This window comes from Agelaius tricolor, unplaced genomic scaffold (genome assembly GCF_023055355.1).
Source record: "Agelaius tricolor isolate 1412-34295 unplaced genomic scaffold, bAgeTri1.0.p SCAF_5, whole genome shotgun sequence".
NCBI lineage: Eukaryota > Metazoa > Chordata > Aves > Passeriformes > Icteridae > Agelaius > Agelaius tricolor.
Genome location: NW_027269265.1, coordinates 50875895 through 50901709, shown reverse-complemented (window position 1 = coordinate 50901709; position 25815 = coordinate 50875895). Strand labels below are relative to the sequence as shown.

At 41.1% G+C, this 25815-nt stretch overlaps 1 protein-coding gene across 1 annotated transcript in view; it reads right to left on the bottom strand.

The window, feature by feature from the left end:
- Nucleotides 1–57: 57 nt before the first annotated feature.
- RRAS2 (RAS related 2) overlaps nt 58–25815 on the bottom strand; it is a 42190-nt gene continuing 16432 nt past the window's right edge. The window contains exons 2-6 of the mRNA XM_071427909.1: nt 11261–11348; nt 10668–10770; nt 9177–9285; nt 2011–2129; nt 58–1540 (exon numbers count right to left, since the gene is read on the bottom strand). Coding sequence (XP_071284010.1) covers nt 1453–1540; nt 2011–2129; nt 9177–9285; nt 10668–10770; nt 11261–11348 — 507 coding nt within the window. The 3' untranslated portion in view covers nt 58–1452. The remainder of the gene's footprint in view (nt 1541–2010; nt 2130–9176; nt 9286–10667; nt 10771–11260; nt 11349–25815) is intronic.

Sequence of the window (25815 nt, the reverse complement as noted above, 5' to 3'; positions counted from 1 at the left end):
CTTCTCCCCCCTACCCCCCAGAAAATGCAGGTTTTGGAAGAGATTCAGAAAGAGGCAGTGTGTTTACCCCCCAAAAATGGTTAGATCATCTTTAATTCTAGCACCTGAAGTTATACAAGGGTTTGCTTAATAATCAAGTTTCAAAGAACTGTTGGACACATTCAGTTAAGGTGACAACTGTGCAATACCACTCAGTATTTCAATATCAGGGACCATACTCTTGAATTGTTTAAACACAATCCACAGAACTCAAAATTAAACAACCATCCACAGTTTAACTAAACAATCAGGTAAAAGTCTTACAGTTTAATAATTCACATAATGGTCAGTCTTTAGTAAGGGATACTGAAATTCATTAAAACACAACACTAGATTTTACTCCATAGGTGTGCTGGGCAGGCACATAATTGGCCATTCTTGGGTATAACCGGGAGAGTAAGGAGAAATTTACCACAGTTTGGCAAATCCCACATTTTGTCAGTTAAAAGTGAACTGTGAGAATTAAATACTCGTCTTTACATATACACAAGTTATGCTGTGAAAGCATATTTGCTTACAAACATATAAAAATACTTGTTAACTAGTTTGATAAGAAAATAATGTATAAAAGTATATAGCAAAAACATTTAATCATCTCTGACAATGGAAAGATCAAATTCGTTTTTATATCACATGAAACAAAAACAGCTACAATTTTAGTTTTCCTTAATCCCTTACCCAGAAATACAAAGGAAGACAATTTGTTTTCAAACATAATGTGAAATTTCTTAATAAGCTGAAATGCCTCAATCCAGAAGGAGCTCAGGTATTTGGCCATATCCTAATAGTAGTAGTAATCATCCTGTAGCTGTTCTGGATTCAAAAAATAAATACAGTAGAATCTTTTGGCCACCGAAATAAAACTGCAGCATAAATGAGAGATGAAAATTTTTGCTGACAATGAAATTCAGTGTAGGTTTCTTAAGGCTAGCTGAATACTCAAGTCTAATTTAACTGAGGGCAGAAACAAACAAACAAAAAAAAGCCAATCCACCCCTTTTTTAAAAAGTATTCTCTATACCCCAATATAGGTCTCTGTAATAGCTAATGAAATGTCAGAAGTAAAAATAAATTAATTCACAAGAGACAACTTATGCATGACTTCAACACCTCGTCCTACACGGTTTTGTTTCATCTCCTTTGCGAATAAAACTCCACAAGGTGCAAGCTCTGAAGGGACAGAAGGAAGGAACTGTGGTATTAGAGAAGCAGCCTTAGTGTTTTGGTTTGAAGTCTGCCCCAGGATGACCGAGTCTTCTTCAAGAACTATTCTGCCAGCTTCTTGGACTAAGGCTATTCTGGTGACCACTTTTAGGACATGCACATATAAGGCTAGACCAATACCAGAAGTGATGTAAAATGATGGAAAGAAAAAATATGATCTGGCAGTTGATAGCTTGGTTCTTGGGATTCTCAGAAAATAACACAATGGCAGCCTTTCTTGTCTTTTTCTTTCCGTGTTGGCTCTGGTGAAGGAGGGCACTCTTGTTCCTGAAATTTCCTGGAAACAGGTATTTCAAATTAAAATTCATAGAATAATTTTCAGGTAAATAAACACAACTACTGTATCCCACACTTTTTATACTTTCATGGGGAATGCACTTCCTTTTTACATTCAAATTACTGATAAAGTAAGTGATAGTTTTTGAGTTCACCTTTTGGGGTTGTTTTTTTAAGAAACCAAATTTTTTTACAGAAGGCCAGTCTCAGATGCAGTTTATCATATTTACTGACTGGGTGACCAATAAAATCCAAAGATTAAGACAACAAAATTATCATTCAAATATATATTAAATTAATGTAAGCATTTTTCCTAATGCACCTGGGTGTTTTATAGTAGAGATTATTGGCTAAAGCTTAAAGGTAACAGCAGGCAGAATCTTCCCAGCAATTTCCCACTGCATTTCAACACCTTTGCTGCAGCTATCCATTGATACATGGACATGAACTATCTGGTCTCAATTACCATACCTTATAACTCTGACAAGTTCATGAAAAGCTTGGTCTACATTCATTCTGATTTTTGCTGAGGCTTCCATGTACATTACTTTAAGTTGCCGTGCCAGCTGCTGGCCTTCCTCGTGTGTCACCTGCAACAGACATCAGTCATTAAAGCTCAAGGGTTCTGCAAGCAGCTTTGTGCCAGTACACTCTGCATCTGCATGTTAAGGATCCAGCTCCCCCAAAAAATAATGGTTATTTGGGTACAGCACAGCTTTCACCTTGCCCATGTTATACAGCTGGGAAACAGACTTTTTGTAAAGGAAGTTTCTTCAATAGACAAAGACTGACTTTCCAAGAAATTCCCCTCCCTCCAGGTGCCTTCAGTTCTGCATAAGACCAAGTTTTCCTGCCCAGGCAGACATTAGTCCCTTGCTCTCCTCAAAGCAAGTGCTTCAGTCAGCATCTGCTGGATTACTAACAGAATTCTGAATATTATTACTAAATTCACCTTTGCATTGTCCCAGCTAAATCTAGAGAAACAAACAAACAAAAAAATCAGACTACTCTTAAAACAACTGCTGTTTAGCTTCTAAGTCTTAAAAAGACATTTAAAAACGATCTATTAATGGCATAGCAAAACACAGCCAGTTTTAAACATAGCTTAGATTACCAGAGTTCTAAAAACCTACAAGGCCTTCAGGCAATTCAGAAATATTAAAGAAACCCTGACTCCTTGAGACAACAGTGGAAAAGGAGATTAACAGGAAACAATAAGCATCATGAAAAGTTGGTACAAAATTTAAAGAGATGAGGCAGAAGACAGGAAACCAGTGGACCATTCTAGGAAGGAGGAATAAGTCAGGCACAAGGCAAAACCAAAGGAGACCACAGTGTATTTTTGGATGAGGTGGAAAGCAGTGAGGTCAGAGAACAGAGGCCACCCTGAGTGGTGCAAGGCTCCAAAGGGAAGGTCACCCCCAGGCCCAGGGAGGAAAGGGCAGTTTCAGTGACAAAAGGAAGTACAACAGATCTTGCCAAGACAATGCCTAATGAAGAAATGTCAAAGATTACACTGCTTCCAGAGAAAAACATGAAACCAGCACGTAGAGGACTGATACAAGAACAAAAATAAGGAGAGTTTATTTTTAAATTAGTTCTGAAAAGGAACTCAGATTATTCATTAGATTGAGCAGCTACACAGAAATGGAAATAGATGGGAATAGAAAAGTAGTGGCAGCATGACCACAGTGCATGGCCTAGAAGTACTTTTCAGCTTGCAAAACAGTTTCTTAACAGCTACACAGTGGTTTAAGAGCCTCCATGCATGGCATCTCCACATGTTTGATTTCTCTGTCCTTAGCATCCCACTGGCACTATATGCATACACCTCCTGCTGAAATCAGGGCTGCTCCCACTAAACCCTTGTGAAGCTCTACAAAATGCTCCCAGCATCCTGTGCCATTAGCTGGAGTAATTCAGGATGCATCTGCTGATCTCAAACACTCACAGCAACTCTGCATTCATTTCAGTGTTATCACCACCAGCTGAAGCCAAAAAAGAAACACTCAGGATCAACTCAACCCCAAGATCAACCAGTGGAGTTGCCTTTTTAACTGCAGGGCACACAAGGAGAACTGGAAGAACTGGAACTTCAGTCCTCTACTTCTGTTTGAAAACTGAAAAATATTGAAAACTCCTGCTCCCCCAGCTAGAACAACTCCACTTCAACTCTCCACTCTGACCTCAGATGTTGAAATATTCCAATTGCAAAGCTTATGAAGGCTGCACTTGAACAAATATTTGTAGCTATTTTCTAGCACTTCAGTGACTGTAGAATCTCCTAAAGTTTGCACTCGTGCTTCCAGAACCTTCTGTACATCTCTACCTCAGACTAGTAAGTTATAACAGTTCTAGCAAAACTAACTCTTTTTTACTTTTCTTCATCCCTGCATAGTTTACTGCAGCCCCAGAAAGTGAGAGGCTGAAGTTCAACAAAAATAAATAATTGGCAAGGAATGTATAATTCTGGGGAGAAGCTGAACTCAATCCTTAAACATATGTTCAAAGAATTTCTTCAGTATTGTACCTAAAGAACTTTATGGGTACAAGTCAAACTAACACTGTAATGAAGTTGAGCTACACTTCCACAATATCCTGCATTTAAAACACTATAAACACACTGAAGTTCTTGTTGTATTTACTAGAATATCTGTAACTGTTAAATTCCAAAATAATTTTTTCCAGTCTCACGAGTATATTGTCAAGTTACTTGTGGTAAATTTTGGTGACCTCAAAAGTCAGTTTAAAACAATATTTAGTTTGGAAACAGTATGGAAACATGTGCAGTGCCCAAGATGTTAATTAGAGGCCAGAACATACCAGTTCCATCTTCAAAGCTGAGGGAAATGTAAGTACAAACATAGAAATACTTGTAAATAAAAACATGAATTTTTATATTTTTGTTGTCCCTTCTTGAGTACAACAACCCTATAACAGGTCAAGTTTTCCAGGAAGTGTGATGGGACAGCTTATTTAACATCACCTCCAAAATAAAAACGAAATCCTTTTTCTTCAAAGACGACTGGATGTTATTTTGACAGAACTAAAGAGAAGCACAGATTTGATGGTAGTGATTGTGTGTACATCTGTGTGTGTTGGTTCTGCAGTTTTACTGAGCTTAAGGCTGAATACAAATGAGAACCACCCATAATGCTCACCCTATTGCTATAGGATATTTCACTGTTTGTTTCTGGATATCACTCATTCTCCCTGTTCTGACAGTTAGTAAAAGTTTCTCAAATGAAAGCTCATTACAGAAGATGTGAGCCAGTCAAACATGGAAAAGCTTATTCCCCACCTCCCTAAGCTAACCTTCTTCTTCTGAAACAGTTTCCATTTGACTATCTGCACCATAATCCTGCCAACACAGGTCCTTCTCTCTTCACTAGTCTGTCTGGTATCTGTCAGAAATACATTAATTTCTCAAGTTTCCATGCTTTCCTCCACCTAAAGCAACTCTACAAGGCTGCCTAACCTAACACTGCACCTGTATTTTGCCTGGACACTTACACAAGCCTAAGGGACACATCACACAGGTAAACAAATGTTTCCTCAAGTTTGAGAAGAATCCATTTCTACCACTCTGTGGTCACCCTACAGTGCTCCCAGCACAAAAACATTGTCCATTTCTGCCAAGAGTTCCATCACACCTGAAGAGGGCATCTGTCATCCCAACTGTCCTACAGGGATAATAATTCACTGTCCCCTAACTCCAGTTTGTCCACACTCTCCAGTCAAAGGTACAATCTGTCTGTGGGCACAGAGATGTCCCCTGGACATAGTCCCAACATCTACCAGTGCAAGAAGTTATTGTCACACTTTCATACAAGAAAGAGATGGTTAAGAGTTAAGTCAGATGGACTTCTCTTGCTCTTCTGGCTTTAAAGGTAACAGAGGTGATCTCAGCACTAGGTCATTGTGTTAGTTCAGTCATGATGCAAAAGCAAGAACTAGCATTTAATGAAACCTAAGCACTTTCCTGTTGCAACTTGGATTTTCCTTGAAATCCTGCCATCTGGGGAATGATCAGACTTGACCCAGTTTAAGCTAGCAGTTATCTACAGAAAGTCAGACATATCCTGCACTGACAAGTCTACTCCTCCACCACTAGTGGTTATTATTAAAACATCTGGTGCCCTACTGAATTATCTTACAGTAGAAACATCCAGTGTTGAGTTCTAAGGAATTAACCTATTTAACAGGAAGACTGCTGCACAGCATTCACTTCAGGAAAGAGCAGTGAAGAGATGGTGCTTCAATTCTGGTTTCAGAGTCAGCAATTTGTGACTGGGGAATTTGGAAACACTGGCAGCTTTGTTGCTTATCATGCATTCTAAAGATTAATGCTTCCTTGTCCTCTAAAGACTCACTTTTCTTTGTCAATGTAACCCGTGGAGATTGAGAGACAAAAATCACAAGAAAGCTGCTTAACTCTATTTATCTATACAGTTCTTACCATGACAAATTGCTATTTCAAACTTGCTCTTTCACATCCCTCCCAAAACCACTTGTGAGCTGGTCTCTGGTATATAAAGCCCCACTAATTTACACCACACCTTTGGTGAGCCCCAACAATTCATCAAGATCATGCCATTGTTTGTGCACTTCTGCTGTACAGCCCAGTTCATGTATTTCCTGAGAAACAGTTGCCACCACACGAGGATGATTAGTTATGCATCATTAGCCTCCAGATTTATGGTGTCACGACAGTACTCTGTACTCTGCTCTACCTCAACACATATTTACTTGGATAAAGGTGTGGCCAGACCCTTGAGACAACCAGAACTCTTCCACATGTTTAACTCCTTTGGGTTCTGGGAAGATTTGTTGTTGAGCATCATCTGCTGATCCAAAGACACACTAAATTATTTTAACAGGGTTTCAGTCTTTCAGAGATTGCATGTGCTTCACTGGTCTGCCTCCTGCCTTTAGGAAAAAGCAGGCAGATGCCCAGTATAAGCAGTTTTGCTCTAGAAACTGATACTGACATTCTTCCTGACATTCTAAAAATGCTACCTTAATTCTGAAGCTGAAAAGTGTACAGCTGGGATTAAACAAGTTGAGAGAGAAAGAACCAGATAAGTAAAAGATAAGCATGGCCTAGCAGGTTTTTGGTGGTGCCCAGTGCAGCCTGACACATCAGCAGGCAAAGTGTAAAAATGCAGAGGATTTGCCTTTATCACACTTCAGCCCACAAGTTACAGCCTGGGGCTGTCCCAGACTCCCCACCCAGCCAGCACTCCCAGCCAAGGTGAGGGAGCACTCTCTCCTTTGACCCCACTGCTCCAGCACAGCTGCCTGCCAAGAAACCTGCAGCCAGAGCAGGATGACCTTGCTTGTCAGGCTGAAGTTTTTCCTCACTTCTGGGCTAGTTGGTTTAGCTGGTGGCAGGACTAGTTGACAAGTTCTCAGCCAGATGAACAAGCTGGTGCCCCTCAGAGAGTGTAACACCCAGCTGATAACATCTCCCTGCTGGCTGCTGCCAAAGGGCGAGGTCTCACTGCTCTCCCCAGCCCAGCTCCTCCCTGCTCTGCTCCAAGCCACAGTCCCACCCCTTCCCATGCTACCAGCACTGGCACTCAAATCTTGCTGCAAGCTGATTTAGCTCACACAGGTCCCAGGAAGCCATTCCTGCTCCTCCCCATCCAGAGAGATGATTCAACTCTAAAAGTGCTTCAAGTGAGATCTGGGAAAGAATGAGCCTCTCCCTTTTGGGGTCCAATTATGTCAGCTCAGCATCTGACAATCATTCCTTCACACTGACTGAAGCCCAAGTGAAACACACCATGTGATGGGGAAGGGGCAGGGAAGAGTTAAGAACATGTAGTAGCTGTTTAAGCAAACCCAGAAAAAGTTTCCTCAGCTTTATCTGCCTGAGCCCCTGCTTATGATGGCAGTGACAAGTCCACCAATTGATATTATAAATGGTGAGTGAGAGCAACAAAAAGGAATGCCCATCAGCATCTAATCAATTAAGGTAATTAATATAGCCATAAAAAGCAAAAGGAGATTTTGGAGCCATATATTGATATAAGCAGCAAAATTGCAAAGTTAGGCAATTCAGAAATAGCTGCTTTGAGCCTGAATGCGTTCCAGCCCATCTCCACCTGAAAAAGCAGCTTGGAACAGGGCAGAGGGACCAGCAGAACAGGAGACAGGCACCTCTCTGCCTTTAAGGGAGAAACAGAGGCAGTGTAATCACATGAGGAGGGTGGAGGAGAGAGAGCAAAGTTCACAGCTGTTGCTAGAAATGGATGTCCAGGGTTACCAGCTACAATTGCAGGTATCCTGAGAGCTGGGACTGACAGCCATGATGTTATTTCCCTCCCAAAGCATCTGGGGGTTTCTCCTTCAGCAATTACAATTAGCAGAATAGTTCAGCTTCACCTCCATAATTTCAATGCCAACATTTGTGCAGGAGATGAAGTACAGATGTTCCAGACCTGCAAGGTTAAATCTAGGGATTTTGATGGGGGCATGATGGTAAGTGAAGAATGACAGGGAATGAAATGTCCCTGTCTCAGGGACAGAGTGTTCTGTGAACGTGTGAGTACTCAAAGTTATTTCAGAGGAATTTGTGAGCTACTTCTGTGAAAACTTCTTTCAATGCAGCATCTTTCAGCATAGCTTTTAATTTAGTCATGATCTTTCTACACAGCTTCTGGGATGAAGAGGCTGTGACAGTCAAGGGACTGTATTCAACAGGAACTTTTTTGGTACTGTAATTGTAATACAGCTTTGCACAAACTAACTCACTGACCTCTTTAAGCCATGGGGTTTTTTCCTTGTGAAACTCTTAGAACAATTACAGCAATTTTTACTTTATTCTCAGAAAATCATGTGTTGCCACCAAGCTTTCAATGTCCTCTTACTGTCTCAAGAGAAAATATTAAGCTTCTCAAATTAGTTGCTGAAGAAAATACAAGTTTGACATATGTTCCTTTCCTGCTGTTATAGTAAGGTTATTTTCATTTCAGCCCAAATTAGTTTGATTCATTAAAAATCAACAGCAACTAAGAAAAATATATTTGGAAGTCCTTTAAATAATTCTAAACTAAATATTTTAAGTAGTCTTGTGACTAGAGATGAGGTTGAGAACTATTGGTTTCAAAACTTTAAGTCACATAAATATAACTGTGTTGCTGTACTTCCAACTTTTAAAGCTTTAAGTCAGTTATGCAGAAGATGAGTGGACAAAGAGAAAACAGTGACTAACCACTAATTTATACATAACAGCAGTGAAAGGTAAAAGCAAGAGCACTGAAGGCTAAGGATGGCTGGGGTTAGTGTTGGAATGCACTCTGCTGGCACAGTGCAGTGTGAGTAACAGAACTGAGGAATTAGACACGTTCATGCCTGAGTAATCAAGTCATGACAGAAAGCTCTCAGCTCTGTGAATAGACTTGGTCTCAACATAACCCCACTGACTCAGAAGATGTGCTGGGTATGGAATGCCATCATGCTCCTGAGGTTCTTCAAGTACAGAAACTGAGTGGAGTTTCTTGCATTGGAATTAATTTACATGATAGGACTTTTTCCATTTGTTTGCTGCCATTCTGGAAGGAAGTTTAGTTTTGGGGGAAAACTGAATTTTCTGGAAGAAAGTGAGCAGTAACTAAGAGCAAATGAATTACCTGTCTTTGGTGGTCCAGATCTGCTTTATTACCAATGAGAATCATTGGAAACTCATCGCGATCTTTCACTCTAAGAATCTGGCGCTGAAACTTATAGATTTCTTCAAAGCTGTGAAAGAACACAAGCAGAGCATCAGTGCACTAATTCACAGATTCTCAGGTTCTGAAAAAGTTCAGAAATTATGAGTCACCTATTGGGACTTGCCCTGCCATGACACACAAGCACAGACAGCTGCAGGCACTCCAGAGTCACAGCATGACCAGTTAGAGAACCATCCAACACTCAAACCAAAAAAATCCCCAAGTGAGCAGTGTCCTCTGCACTGGGCTGAGGTGGGGCTGCAGGGTGAGCAAAACACTGACTGTGTCTCAATCCACAGGGAGCCAGGGCCAATGTGCTGCAGAGAATCAAGCAACTACAGCCCATGCTACAAATACTGACCCCGGAGTTCTACTCTATCTAGAATATTCAAACCACAGCATAGAGACCCAGGTGATCAATATTTCAGCTGGCAACCTCCAGAGCTACTTCTAAGAATTTTGGGGGAAGCTATCAAAGCTGGAAAGCCTTGTTTTGTCAAGGACAGAAAAATGGCAGGGCTAAATGAGCAGAAAGCTTTCCAGTTACCAACTAAGTTAAACCAGGTACTGATGCTTTGCAAGCATAAGGAATATTCCAGCAGTGTTTAAGGAAAGGTGAGCAGAGCAGAAAACTTTTTCCAGGATGGTATGCTAAACAAGATAATTCTGGCCTAAGCAAGGATTTTTGGAGAATGAATAAATAAATCACTGCTTTCAAGTAAACACAGTTAAAGCCAACCACTACATAAGGACCCTCAGCACAGACATTTGCAGATAATCACATACCTTTTGTAGCCTTCCAGACATACAGCCTGAAGGTATTTACACCTAATTTGCCAGCTAAAGTTTAAAAGCAAGATGACCACCAGTAAAAAAGTCACATTGAAAAGAACTAGGTAGCCAGACACCTCATGCAAAGGGATGTATGTCACTAAGCATAGCTCTTCATCAGCGTCTAAGATAATGTTTCATCTGCATTCTGCAGCCATTCAGTCAATGCATAGGGGAAAGTAGAGGGACCTCTGCCTGCAATAGAGTGCAGGCACATACCCTAAACTCACTCAGAAACCCAGAGCCAGCTACTTGATGCTGCACATGGCAAAGGGATATTCCTAAGAACTGACTGAATACCAGACCCTCCCAGGAAAATAGTATTCTGGACTGTAATAAAGTTCTTGAACAGAGCTGTTCTTTTTTTTTTCGTATGCTTTCAAGTCATCTATTGAAACAAATAAGACACTTTCACAAAATGATTGGTTCAAATTTGTTCTTCAGTGCTGAAAGAGCATCACACCTTGCACCTAAGAGTGAACACATAATGTTTTGTTTGAGATTATTTCAGTTAAGGATCATGTGCAATTTAAGAATAATTAAAACTTGTTTGTTTTAATAACTTGACCTCAGGCTTACCTTCCTCTATCTGTGACTGAGAAAACAAGCAGAAAGCCCTCCCCTGTCCTCATGTACTGCTCACGCATAGCTCCGAATTCTTCTTGTCCTGCTGTATCCAGAACTGAGCACAAGCAAAAATATTAATTACTACATTTAGTAGTCTGAAAGAATTTTCTCTGATAGACTGAAAAAAAAATATTCCTGATAATATATTGTGAGAGTCTGTCCTGTGCATCATAGCCAAGCAGAAACCACTTTTGGCAGATACTACTGGATATTTTTCTAATATTCCCAACAAGTTCTTGCACAGACTGAACAATTCAAGACCTCCCAAACCAACTGAACAACAAAACACTTGAGCACTTCTGCTAATTCCTGACCACCTGAAAGAGATGGATAATGCTCATACATACACGAGGATGAGGGTTGTTGGTTTATTCATAAAGAAATCACCAACACGCAAGAACTGAAATTTTTAAAGCAAAGCATTTCTATTGCACTTAGGCAGCACAGAGGTGTGTTTTTCATGCCACCATGTCACCCAGGTAACTCCTGGGAATAAAACCAATTCCTAATCCTAGTTTTGTGGGCACTGTGGATGGGCTACTTACTGTCCAAGCGCGCGGCTCTGTCGTCTATCACGCATTGCTTGGTGTAGGAGTCCTCAATGGTTGGGTCATAATCCGTAACAAAGTAGGACTGCAGAGAAAAAAACAGGTTTGTGTCTTAGACAAGCACACACAGGACACTCACTGAGGGAGATGCTAAAACTGGACACTTGGCAGCATTAAGGAAAGTGAGAGTGTTTATCCATGTACAACCATTTGGCTCTTCATCCAAAGATATCCAGTAATGGTTTTCCTATTCCTAGTAAATGCTTATAAATTGTAGACATTACTAGCAGAGTCACTGAGTTTACTGGATTCCTACAGCCTTTCCAACATTTTTTAGACATTACTGGTAACTCCTACAATTCCTCAGAAATCTTTAGCAATTTTCAGTTTCTATGGACTTCTAAGGTCTCTTGTAATTTCTCTGAACTTCCGGTAGGGTTTAGAAGTTCTTTGACATTCTCAAGTTTACAGGACTTCCTCTCCAGAGCCAGAGATTTCTAGGAAGTACCAGGACTTTCTCAGCTGTTCCTACAATTCCCCATCAGTTCTAGAACAATGTCTAGCAACAGCTCCACACAACACAAGTAGCACTCAGTTTGTTAGCTGAAAGAAGTTTGGTGGAACATGCTTGTTACCAGGATTTTTCTCCTGGTTTTAATGACTTTAAGCACTCACAGCCCCCAGACAGACAACCCCTGAAAGCAAAATAAGCCATGAAGTGCCTGTGCCACCATGGTCTAAGCACAAGGCTCCACCAGATCACCCAAACTGTAGAGCAAAGCACATTCTGGTACATTTCTCTAGAGACTGGGTGATCTGGTACTGAATACTGGGTTAACAACACCATCAGAAGACAAGTTTAGAATTCAAAGGATGAAGTTTTAGCTTGCATGCAGTCATAAGCGAGTTAACTTCACCTAAAACTGAAGGAATCACATTAGCACAACAAATCTGAACCCTGATCAAATTCCTTCCCATCTATGTTCCCAGCAGGCACTCGGTGCACAATTTGTGCAGAACTGCAGGTGTACCATGTGTACATTATTCAGTTCTGTAAACCAGTAAGGAATTAGGAATGTTTTGAAAATACATATTGGCTCCTAGAAGAAAAAAAAAAGAAGGGGGCTTTGCTGAAGCCATTTCCCATCACACAAACTTAAAGATACCTACAAGACAACACTGTGCTCCTTTAAACTTACCAAAACCAAGTTAACAGATGTCACAGTTGGGAAAACAAAACAAAAAAAGGGGGAAAAAAAAAAAAGAACTGAAATCACAGCACTAGCCCACTACCCTTCTCCAGACACACCACTGTCAGTGCAGAACACAGTTCACTCTGTTCCTTGCAGATAATTTACGTGGCTGTATTTGCCCTTGTCCAGTCCAGGTGAGGAGCTGCTCATGAGGACAGCCTGCAGGACACTGTCCTGACTGCACCCAGCACTGGCTCATGGCCATGCCAGGCTCCTGGCTCAGCAGCATTCAGGACAGGGGTTCCCCAGCAGAGCTCATGGGCTGGGCTGCAGCTCCCTTGCTGGGAGGAGAAGCACATCCCCAGCTGTGGGTGCTGTACATAACCTGTGCTCATACACCACAGCCATCATGCAGTTGGAAGGAGTTTGTACAGGCTGCTGTTGATCTGTTCATTTAGAGCTGGCACCACACTAAAAAATTGCTGCCCCCAGAGCAGAGACCCTGAGCAGCTCCTTTGCATTTCAAGCAGACATCAGTGTCCTCTCAGGATACACCTACACAGCAGTCACAGCCTGTCTGCATTGATGCACCCAGGCTAAACACTCACCCTGCTTCAACCCCACCCACACCAATCAAACCAAAAAAAAACCCCTAACAAACCCACCCTCTACCACAAAAAAATTCCAGTCAACCAACAGGCCTGGGATCCTGAATGCAACACACAGCCAAAGTGCCCAGCCAGAGGCAGCAGAACGCTCACCTCAGACCAAGCAGTTCTTTCAACTACAGCTCATCCCTTTACCTTGCTTCCCTTTAAGATTTAAAGAGGAAAAAATTTGGCCTTCAAAACTGTCCTCTATCTTTTCTTTTGCCTATATCTATGACTCAAAACTCCTCTATCCAGGAGCTTAGGAAGAGACTTTGAGGAATGAATTTATACAAACTGTAAATAAGTTCTCAATTATTTAGTGGCCTTTAACAAACCTTAAAGGATGGATGAGAAACTTAGGTGAACATACAAATATTTAAATAAAATCATTTACAGAATCTGACTTTAAAGGGATGATCACAAGGAAGGGAATTTAGTCCTATGTTCCACTAAGGAAACAAAAAGTGCTATTTATAAAAAAGCATTAGGTGACTAAACCATGGAAGACAAAGCCTGCACTCTGAAATTGCTTCAGCTTTCATTCCTCCATCCTGCAGAATTCAAAGTTACTGTTTGAACCTTCACATCTACAAAATGGTAAAGGATAGCAGCTTTTAAATAAAAGGGAGATTTTGGAATCAATTTATTTTGCTCTCATGAATCAGTGTTAGCAGAACACCTAAAGCAGCAACTTTATATCCAGCAAGGGCAGTATTTTTCACCAAGAGAGTTCAGAAAAAGAAAGCCATAATTATCTCAGATGGATTCTTCTTATTTTCCTCATTATCTGTCCAAGGGCCAACAACTACAGCATGTTCTGTAATCTGCAGGGCATTTCTGAGATTCCCTCCACCCTTTTTAGTTTGTTTTTTTATTTAATTAAAAAAACCCCAACTATACACAAAGCAAGACTGCAAGACTAGGTACAGAGACATGGAACATGGTTCCTCCCTCAAAAAGGGAAACAAGATTAAGTCATCCTGATCCAGCATCAGCCACATGTCAAGTTAAGAACGAGCAGATGCCACAGATCCCCCCTTGTAACAATTGCTCTTACAAGTATTTTCTTCCCTCCCATGGAGCTGGCACTGCCAAATCTGCTGTCACAGCCACTACAGGAGAGCTTTGCAAAGCAATTAGTGCTGTGGTTTAGCTCCAGGCACTGGGCAAGGCTTCTGTGCCTCAAACAGCTGCTAGTTTTGGAGGAGCCTTCCTTCCCAAATTGCAGTGGGACTGTGCTGCAGGACACACAACAACCACAGCTCGCAGGCTTTATTCACTCTGGGTTGATTTACAAAAGATAGATGTAGCAGACACAGTGTTTATCAATTTGAGCAGAAATGGACCTTCCTGCTGCTGTTCAGGCAGTGTTTAAAGAATTAAAGCATGGCAGATATGCTGAAACATTCCATGAGGCCATCCCTTCACTCCTGAATGCTGTCCGGGCAAGATGCCTGCTCACCCAGCAAGCCCAAGACCCTACACCAGCACAAATAACTTTGTAGAGGTCAAGGAGTTTGTGGCAGAACTGCTTAAAAGCCCAACAGGAGCCCAATTGCAGCAGACACAAACCACTGACAACCTACTGCTTTCAAACTGATGCCAAGTCCAGACAAATCAGAGGAGCAAGCACATCCCAGAGTGCTGGAACACCCAGGCCTGCCTAGTGCTGGGTGTTTTAGGAAAGCTGTCAGTGCAAGCCCTGACACCTCTGACTGCTGTAGCCACCCTACCAGGCTACAGCAGTCCCAGGAAGCACAGCAGGAGCTGGGATGAGAGCTGGCATGGAACACAGGGCATGGCTCTCCAGGGTGGCCCCACACAGCCCAGAGTGTCAGATCTGCTCCTCTAGGAGCTGTCGAGCTCCTTTGACAAATCCAATGAGCCACGACTCATTCAGCTGGCTCCACTGCAGCTGGCCACTGCCTGCAGGAAATAATTAGAAGCAGTTAAATTTCTTCTAAGGGGATAGTAACTTGAACATGCTCTCCTGTTACACCACTCCCTTAATCACCAGCAAAATCAAAGCTCTTTCCACCCATCTCCTAGAAGGGAAGCAAGAAGCTGAGCCCAGTACTCCCATCAACCATTCAATTCACCCAGAATATTATGCAACAGGTTTTCTAGGTTTTCTCTTTCTATGACTGCTGAGGAAATCAAGCCCAGAGATGGGAAAGCCTGTGGCCAAGGTCTTTTGTAAAGGGGGAAAAAAACCAAAAGAGCATAAAAATTTCCAATCCCACACTACCTACATCACTTAGAGCTGGGGAACCCACCACTAAAATCCCTTCTTATGTACACACTCATCATCTTAAAATGCATTTCAAACGACCTCCTGACCTTCACAGGAGTTTCTACTCACAGTGCATGGAAACAGTGACACTATACAGAATACTGCTCCAGCAGTCTTTGTTTAAGGCAATAGCAATCCCTAAATCAGTGTTTCAATCACTCAAGTCGTTTGGTAAGATATGAAAACCTGCTCTTAAGTTTATCCTCTTCCTCCATTTATTTGTTGCCTTTAATACACATAGAGAAATTCCTCCATTAGCTGACAAGCTTGAGTCCCACTCCATAAATTAATAAAAATGGCTCAGTAAAGACACCTTTGATGGAAAACCTCAGTGCCAATTCATGGCTCTTATGCCACTTCTCATAAAGTAATAAACAGTGCACAAAATGAAAAGTCAGGAGATAACTTTCCTTTGCACTTTTAGGGTGGGAGAGGAGTAGGATGCTGTTGACAGGAAGCTGCCTCTCGAAGCTGCAGTCCAGAGGCTGCCTGCAGAACATTCCTCCCCTTCTCTCTACACCAGGCTGGGAGGCCATGCAGGCAGCCCAGCTCAGTGAGAGCACACCACCACTATGAGCAAGTTAAAGGAGAGGTACATGCCAAAATATATATTCATCCTTGCTGTCTCTATAATCTTCATCTGTATTTACTAAACATACACATAATGTTTCAAAGAGCCACTGGTTGCTTATTTAAATTCTTTCCACATGTTTTAAGTTTTTGGTTCAAACCCAGTAAAGGCAAGGAAATAGAAGGGTTTCCACCCTCCAGCTACAGTTACAGACCAGCTCTGGATTTAAATAAGCATCTGCAATTTGAGCATTGCAAACAGCCCAAAAATCCTCCCTAGTTATAATTTTTATGCTAGAACTTAAAATGACTACGTGTAGCATCCACCAACACCAAAGCTTCAACTCTAGATTTGAATACATTCCCAAATACCTGAAATGTAAGATCCCAAGACATTCCTGTGCCGTGCTCCTTGACAGAGAATTTCTTCTGGCAGTCTCTCCTTTGCCTGCCTTTTACACTATCATCTCTTCTCTAGGTTTTACCTCACTTCCCCTGCACTTCACCAAGAATATGCCTGCTCTTGAGCCACTCAACCAATGTGAAGCCCAGTTCACCCCCTGCCCTGCCAGGTCTTCACCATGGGCATACAACACACAGTTGTATGTAGCAGTACCAGCCACAGCCCTACCACACACCCCACTGATCACATCAGAAATATTTAACCCAGAAAGACAGACACCTAAGCTCTCTTCATTTAAATGAGTATTTCCAGCATTCATTCCAAGCCATAGACAAAGCCAGTGTCACGGGTTAAGACCAGAGCTCCACTGCCATGGCCAGAAGTGGACACCTTTCTCTTTGAGGTACTTGGCTACACCATAAAAGCCTTCCCAGACCATGAATTAAGACCTAATGACTGACTCCATAAGCCAGTTTGCAACTTCCATTGTCCTTCTGCCCATGACATCTTATAGCCTGTGCCATCAACTCTTCTACCTAAGAGTGGCAGAGCAGCCAAGTCTGTACTAAAGTGACCCCAGTGACACACTGTGCCCTTCTCCAGCTTGCAAAGAAAGTGAGAGACCATTTCTAGGAGTTCTAATCTATGTTCCTGTCTCTGGAGGAGGAGGAAGCAGACAGGTTCTGTGTCTCCACAGGCAAGTTGCTAGAGGATGGGTGACAGTAACCTGTCACCTTGCCCAAGCACTGTGCTGCCCCGCTCCAGAGCTAACCTGCCCAGCAGCAGGGGCAATCAGGCAAAGCAGCAGCTCAGGGCCCCAGCACCTCAAGGGATTAAAAGAACCTCCTTTCACAGCACAAAGGAGAAGTCATTCCTTCAGAGCACGAGTTGGCTGGCTAGAAAACAAGGAAAACATGCAGTAAAAAAAACCCTGACTTCTAGAAGCAAACATAAACCCAGACTGCATTCCAGAATAAAGGAACAGACAGAGCAAAACACACAAATTTAGCATTTCACAGAGCCCCAAGCACTTGGGTCACAGAAAAACCCAAACAAACTAAGAGCACACCACTAATCAGAGAGTCTCTGACAAGCTTGTTCCAACAGCAAACACACACCTCCCCAAGAGCAGGTGCTTCACTAGGACCCAGTATTTCCAGACAGGGTTAATTGGTTGGTGCTGGAAAAGCAGGAGGTGGATGCTGTTGGGGTTGATGACAGGTTTGCCACCTCTGCAAAGGTTTTGAGCAGTGCCCAAACCAGTGGCAGAAAAGGACTGCAGGAGGTACCCACAGCAACCCAGCAGCACTTCAAACACAAACTGCATTCAGCAGGCTTTGCTGGCATAATTTACAGAATGAGGGCAAATATTTTGGTGTTGAATGTTGGGAGAATAGGAGACCAAAGGTCTAGAATTATCCTGATAAAGGCCAGACTACAGAAACAATGATTAGAAAACTGCCTTATGCTACAGAAGGCTAAGTGTGTCGTCATCCAATCATCCCATATTCCTACAAATCTTTAAGAGGTTCTTTCTTTTAATTATACAAACAGTAAGAGCACCCATTCCTTTCTTCCAAGAAATATAAATTAAAAGATAGTCAGTGCTTGCAAGTAATCAATGATGCTTCCCTCAATTTGCACGACTTCCCAGTGCCCTAATGTGTACTGCCAGCATTGTTATGGCTGTCCAGGGAAACAGATGTCATTTGTAACTTCAATTACTGCCATTACCCAGTGATGAGAAACATTTCATGAAGTCACAAAGACAGAAGAGGATTAAGCTGAAGGAAGCTATAGTGAAAGCAAGATGACATGAGACATGTACAAGCTAAGCCCTTTGGAAATTTATACACAGGCTGAAAATTTTTATTTGTTCCTGAAAAAATAACAACACACATATATATAATACCAAACAACACATGCTTAATCAAACATTAACAGTTCTACTAAAGAAGAAAATAATAATGGAAAATGCAAAGTTGTTGTACAAGCTATGGCAGCCTCAGAGTACATTCATTAGATTACTCCCCTGCCAACATACAACTGGAAGACAGAAGAGAGTAGGATACAGAAATAAACACCTGACTTGGTTAAGTAGAGGTAAGTCTTCTCCTTAAATTTTTTGTGCAATGCAAGAATTGTCAAAAGCTGTGCTTATCCTGGAAACACCTAAAGTGTCAGTCCTATTATACACCACAGACTCTTCTGTCCCTCTCCCTCCATGGACACTGAGTGAGCAAATCAGAAAAAGAAAACTCCTAAGAAAACTCTGTTCAGTGCATGGGCATATTTTAGGCACATAGCTAAATATAATATGGCTCTCTTCTGTATGGGCTTTGTTCTGCTCACTACCCAGAATACCTAATAACAAAACTGGTTTGGCATCCCTCACAGGTGTGGGGAAAAGATGAGCTAGGATGGGGGGCAAGGGGGAAGGTGTATGGAAGGTAAAGTATCTTCAGTTTGAATGTTAACACATAAATCTGTCTATGCACCATTAACGTTTGCATTTCCAAAATGAACACTTGGATTTTGTATCCATTAACACACTCATTTCCAATGATATTTCTCCAGACAGCTGTATGCTAGGAAATTTCAGATTTCATCCCCAGTTAAGCAGGACTGACTTGTGTGACAGATTTAAAAGCCAGATTGGTTCTGGAGTATCAGCTTATTCTGCAGTCAAGTAGTGGACCAACACTCAGGGATATGAAAGACTGAAATCAAGCTAACTTTTGTGCACTGACAGGGAACATCTATCAGCTCTTACACATTTCAACACGCCTAAAAAACTGTCTGCTAATTCTTGCCCTTCCCCAACTGCTACTTAAAATAAAGCAACTTTACTTACTCCAACCCCACCCTTTTTTTCTCCCTGGCACTTAAGGCATGGCTGGCAAAATAGCTTGGCTTTACAGGTAGAAATCTCAAGACTGTAACTGCTAAAGAGATAATTACAAGATCCAGTGGGGGGAAAAAATAAACCCAGCTACAGTAGATTTGCTTGGGGAAAAGAAAGTGTCTTTGCCACTTTGACTAAAACAGCCTTTCAGTGCATGTTCAAATCATAGAATTGAATTATTTCAATTTCAAGAAAATTTCTTGAAAAAGAATAATAATATTAATAATATTATTGATATCACTAGTAATAATATTATTAATATAATATTATTATATATAATAATATTATTATAATATAATAATATTATTATATTATTTATATTATAGATAATTATATTTATATTATATATAAGTATTACAATATGATGATATATAATATTATTATTAAAGTATTAATATTAATAATATTCCGGAATATTCATTCTTGAATGAACAGTTCAAGAATAATCATTAAAACTATTTTTCTGAAAAATGATGTGCCCTTTTGCTAGCACACTGCCAAGCTTAAACACACCATCAGATGCCAGTACAGTCTCAACTCAAAAGGCCTTAAATGGCTTTTCCAATCTAAAGGATTCTATGATTCAAATTAAGGGTGCTGGCTACATGAAGATCACGTGAATACTGATGAGAGTGGGTTTTCTTTTCATATATGTTTTGCAGTGCACGTGAACATCTTTTCAAATACTAACTTCCTTAAAAACCAGCAAATTGATACTTTTTAAAGAGAGCTTCCACCTTTTAAACTCAAACTGAATCTGCACTGTGCTTAGGTCTCCTTTCAGTTCCCAGCTTACAGCTCTCCCCATGGGACAGCAACTTGGTATTAACATCTCACCACCCTGTGAGCATTTCCCTCCAATTTATAATTCTCTTATAAAAACCAAACCACACCAAACACACTCACTCAGACACCCTGGTTTAGGCAATATGTGCACTAAACTTTGGCCTCTCTGGTACTTCCTAGTGGTGCAGTTTTCATTGCTCAAGATCAGAGAAGGTGCACTTTCACTGTCTGAGAAGACTTCTTTGTAATGCCTTCAGTTAATGCCCTTTAATGCCAGTAAGCACCTACAGAGTTCTTTGAAGGCAGCTCTGCAATTTCTCAAGTTGAAACACGTCTGACTGTAAAGCATATTCTATACTGCAAGCTTAGTTGAGTCTTGATTTAATTTCACTTCATTTTTGTTTCTCAAGTAAATATGTGCAGGAACTATGAACCCACCAGGTGCTTCATCTTCCTCATCTTAACCACTCACAATTCAAAGAATGTTGAAAACATTCAAGACACACCATCTTTTCATCTAGAAAGTTCTATCATGTTTAGATAGCTTTCAAACTAGCAGCTCACACAAGCTCTTCACTGTGAACTCAAGGTTTTTCTCAAGAAAGCAGTGATTTTTTTTTTTTAAAGTACATATCTGATTTTAGGACTGTGTTTAACCAGACTACAGCTGTAAGAGATAAAGTAAGGTTGCTTCAAAAATCCCCTGGTGAGGCAAGCCATAGATTACTTTTTCCTCGTACACAAGAAATCATTATCAAATCAACCTCAGTGTAATTAAGAGATTTTGGTTTATAAACTAAGTAACTGGAGAAGACTTAGTCAATTAAAATCTCTCTTCACTTCTGTAATTTAGATGTAACAGTACCACAGTCAGAAACAGACTTCAGTTCAATGGCTCCAAGGAGACCCATGTTTAGGGCATTTCCAGTCTATTAACAAAGAAACCACTTCATAACTCTGATCAACTTGGACTTTTCAGATTGTCTAGCTTAGGTTATGGACATTTGGAGCCAGACAATTACATTAATTAAATTAATTAAAGCAAGAAGTTTTTCTAGCCCAAAAAGCCAGTGAAACAAAGCTGCACTCCAGCAACTCTAACCCCTATTTCAAATTTTAAATACCTGAAAATGTTTGATCCCTGGGACTCCATAGCAAACTAAGATCAAAACTTTCTGAAGTGAACACCTTTCTTATTCTGACTCCATTCATCAGGAAGAGTCAGGTAGAAAGCCTGAGGAAGGTAAATTCTCCACATTCTTCCTCTTAAAGCATTTGTTTAACATGGAGATACAATCAGGTTGACTAGCCCACTAATCCCAGAGCCTACAGTTTTCTAGAATGACTCAAGCCAGGATTAAATATTTATAAAATAGTATTTCATTCTACAATTAAACTACAGCAAATTCCTAGTGAAAGAGGGAGGTTTTACCATCCCCAGTCCTGACACTCCACTCTAATTCCCTGCTGCCTTCAGGATGATCCAGAGATCAGAAAGTTGCCACATAAAAATTATAACAATCCCTCATCCAAATAAATACTAGCCATGCAAACCACATTTATATGTCCAGGCACCTTAATAAAGTTCACATAATATCACCAAGAGACACCTTTTGACCCAACTTCAATACATTCAATTACTTTATTAATACACAAATTGCTCAAATATGTAAATGCCAAACAAGGACTGAACCAAAGAATGAAAGCTTCCAGAAGTTCTGATGATACTGCTTGTTCTGCTGGGAAACAAAAACCTTGAAGTGACTCTTTCAGACTCACTAACACATTTTATTTACACTGCCAGATGATTGTAGACATTGATAGCAATGTACTAGTTCCTGTCCTGTAGGGTTTTTTCTGTTACCAGTAAATTCCATGGAATTTCTGAACACCAGCTTGGACAATATCCAACATAATAATACTCAATTTCATTAGCAAAATCTGGAGTGCTTTATTTTTCAAAGATTTGTTGACTGATCATTAAAAGCTAATTATTTAGGAAAAAGCTATAAAATAGCACTTCTATCTAATAAGAACTATTGCTTCAAGATAAGCACAGCTCTAACAGCTTTATTTGCCCAAATTACATATTTATTCAACTCCAACCTTTTGGCCTTAGATTAGACAGTCTAGACTAATTTTGCAGACTACAGACAATTACTATTATCTTTAAGTTTGGAAAGTGTCATAACCAGAAGTGTCAGGAATGCTGAAATTACAGCTGTGTGAGTGTTATTTAGCCATCTATTTTCATTAGCAAGGCTAATAATTACTAACCTTCCCCCCAGATCCTCACCCAACTCAGTGAAACACATAGCAGTTATTCTGGAGCATGACGATTTTAAATGATAATTAAATAATTGGCATCCTACCCATGAAATAATGGACTCCTTCAAAGTGTGTTACTCATTCAGGAGTGCAAGCATCAGAGGCTGCATGGTGCATATATTATAATGGTAAGATCTGCTGCAAAATTAATTAAAATAAAAACACACTGGGTAACTTTCCTTTAGAAAAGGGTGTCTGAACAGCTTGCAGGTGGCAAGCCATCAACAAGAAATTCATGCTAAAAACTCCAACAGCAAAACCATACTCAACACACACTTTTAACACATCAATTTCTAAAGTTTCCCACACACCACAGTGGCAGGCCATGAAAGCCAGGCTGATGAACCTAAGGCCCACTGGTCCCATGCTGCAGGCCCAGCAGCTCAGTAGCCAGGGGTTTTTTGCACATCCATATCAGTCAATCACACTGTATTTTAAGATGAAAACGTGCTTTCCTCCACCTGAAAGCATTTCTCAGAAGTTTGTGACTAAGCAGCAAAACCTCAGAAAGAAGGAGAACTTGCACTGGTCAATAGGTGTTTTTTTCCATGTGATGTGTACTTGCAGATTTGGCTGCTCTGAGCCAGGCCAGCACACAGGCTCCCACGGGGACCAGGAGGCAGAACAAAGCACTTCACACCACTCACTCCCAAACCAGCAAAAAGCTCCACAACCTTCATGGCCCCTCTGCCAAGTGAAGTTTTTCAAGAGATTCAAATTTCACCATCTGATTTTTAACCCAGACACATCAAAGAGAAGCGCTCACAACCTCAGTTTGGGATTGAGAGCCAAACAACAAAAATCTTAAGGGTGTTTTTATGGTGGCTCTAACCTAAGGTGTCAGGTTAATGCACCTGATTGTGAGAGTGGAAAGGAAGGAAGGGGATCTCTTCCAAGGTGGGGCAGGCTGCGTAAGCCTTTTCTCACTAGGGACAGAGTGTTCAGACCTTCCTGGCACTAAAGCCTTTGTTTTGTCCCACTGCTTGGGCTCAGCGTTCAACAGGTCTGATTCTGACTGATGGGAAGAAAAAGAACCCAGATTTAGCCATTGTACACTGAACTTAGCAAAGCAATGTGGTAAGTCACTCCCCCTTTGGGGCAAGATGAAGAAATCCTACCCCATGAGAGCAGGGAGATTCCCAGCACAGATATTTCAGTGACGCAGGCTGACCTGAGATCAGGATGAGGTGTGATGCCTGTCAGAGAGCACAAGTTTATTAAACAGAGGCTGGTCTCACAGATGTGGACACTACTGTTTCAGAAATAATTGTTCAAATTAATATCACTAACCTCAAAATTCCAGGTTTCTGGAAGAACAAAAGCTTAGAAATCAAATACAAGGGGTGCAAGAGCCCGCAGTGCAGACCAGTGTAACTGAAACAAAGTTTCAGCTGGACAAACCACTTTGGAAAACAGCAATGCAGAGTATTTTCCATCACAGATACCAGGGGAGTACAATGCTTTCCTTTCCAGCCTAATCAGTGCTCACAGAGAAGTTTAATCTTAATGTCCTTGAAGAATGTCTTCATAGTCTCTCTCACTACCAGCAGCAACAGATTTCGAGATCAAAGGTTATTACTCCTTCCCATCTGACAACAGCGTAGCTCAGCCTGGTTTTCTCATCAAGTGGCTGAGGCACAGTACAGCACATGAGGATTGTTTACAACAGGCTGTGTAGCACTTCATTTCTGACTCTTCAGAAGCAAAGCCATGTCTGCTGGAACTTCTACATTACAGGCAGACAGCTTAAGTTCTTCGAAGAAATACAAGAGGTAAAAGAGAGTTTTATCCTAAATATAAATAAAACCAACAAGGAAACCCAAACCACCAGACTCATGGTTGGGAAGACAGAATTTATGGCTCCACTCCATGTTTTGCATCAGTGTCCCACAAGTCAACCCAAACATGCTGTCCTGCAGCATCTCCAGCCCCTGCACCTCGGTGGCACAAGGTTACTCAGTGAGATCACTTTTAAATCAACACATTTGCACAGTGACACATGAAGCCTGTGTGCAGCCCTAACATTTTCTGTGCCCCTCCTTCAGAATCCACACTCGCTTATACTCAGCTGAAGAGTATCAAACAGGGCAGTACCTCTTTTTCCTGAGCTGTTATTTTACAGTGTGCATGAAGTCCCAGCAACATCAGAACCACAGAAAAGCAAGAGGGAGATGCTGTCTGGGCAGAGGATGCTTTCCTAGCAGAAGATGCATGGATGGCCACCCTTTTGTTCCACCAAGCAAGCTCCACACACAGGCCCACCCCAGCAGCACAGCAGACACGAAGCCAGATCACTCACAACTGGAATATTCACTAGGGAGCTTGACAGAGGGAAGTGCTTGAGTAGCATTATCTTCCCAATTAGTCGAGACTTTAAAAGCACAATGTGACCAATATTGTCACAACTCACATAGAGGGAAATGTGCACACAGTCAAATTCCCCTAACCAGAAACTACAGAGTGGTTTTACCATTGCTGATCCTGACATGAGTACAATTTCATAGCACAGAACTGGTTATAAGCACTGTCTTGCTAAATTAGCTTGTTAGTGGATCTACAGGGAAAAGGAAGAGATCCTAAAGTCCCAGTAAGCACAATTAAAATGCTCTTAAGCAGTGCCAGAATTCTCAGCCTCAGCAACTTCAGATGTCAAAGGACTGTCAAATGGATACACATTTATGTCCTTAAATTTGATTTAAAATGCTTTTGCCCTTAGTAGTCAGTCTACAAATTTCAGCAAGCAATGATTTCCATCTAAAAAAAACCTTATTTACCAGCAAAACATGTGGTTGGACTAAAACCAACCACAGTGTTTCTTCCCCTTCCCCTGTGCACCTGCGGGTGTAGTACCACTCTTAGTCAGCACCAGCCCACCCACAGGGCAGGGAAACACGTAGAAATCTCAGAGGGAGTTTATTTTTCACTTTAAATTATCACAGACACTGCATGGAATAGAAAAAGATGGAGATAACTGACATTAATTAATATCTGTGGCATTGATGTTAAGAATGTTCAAGAAAAGACTGGATGAGGCCCCTTCTGCCATGGCCTAGGTAATGTGGTGGTGATCAGTCAAAGGTTGGACCTGATGACCTCAGAGGTCTTTTCCAGCCTAACTGATTCCGTGATTGTTAGATGAATATTTCACATGACTTTTTGAGTTGGAGGACCCACCCCACTGGACGTTAATCCTGGCTGTCACACTTTTAGAGCATGTATATCTTAAAAGCAAGGATTGTCCTACCCCAGTGAGAATATAATTAACCCTAAACCACATGCTTTCACAACTAAAGCAAAAAAGCCAAACATCTGCTGTAAGGGAGCATTCTTATTCCACTAAAACCCAGAGACACAGCACACTCAAGGTGCATGTTGGGAGACCTGTTCTGATGTTAAGATCTACTTCATGCCACAAACTAGTTTT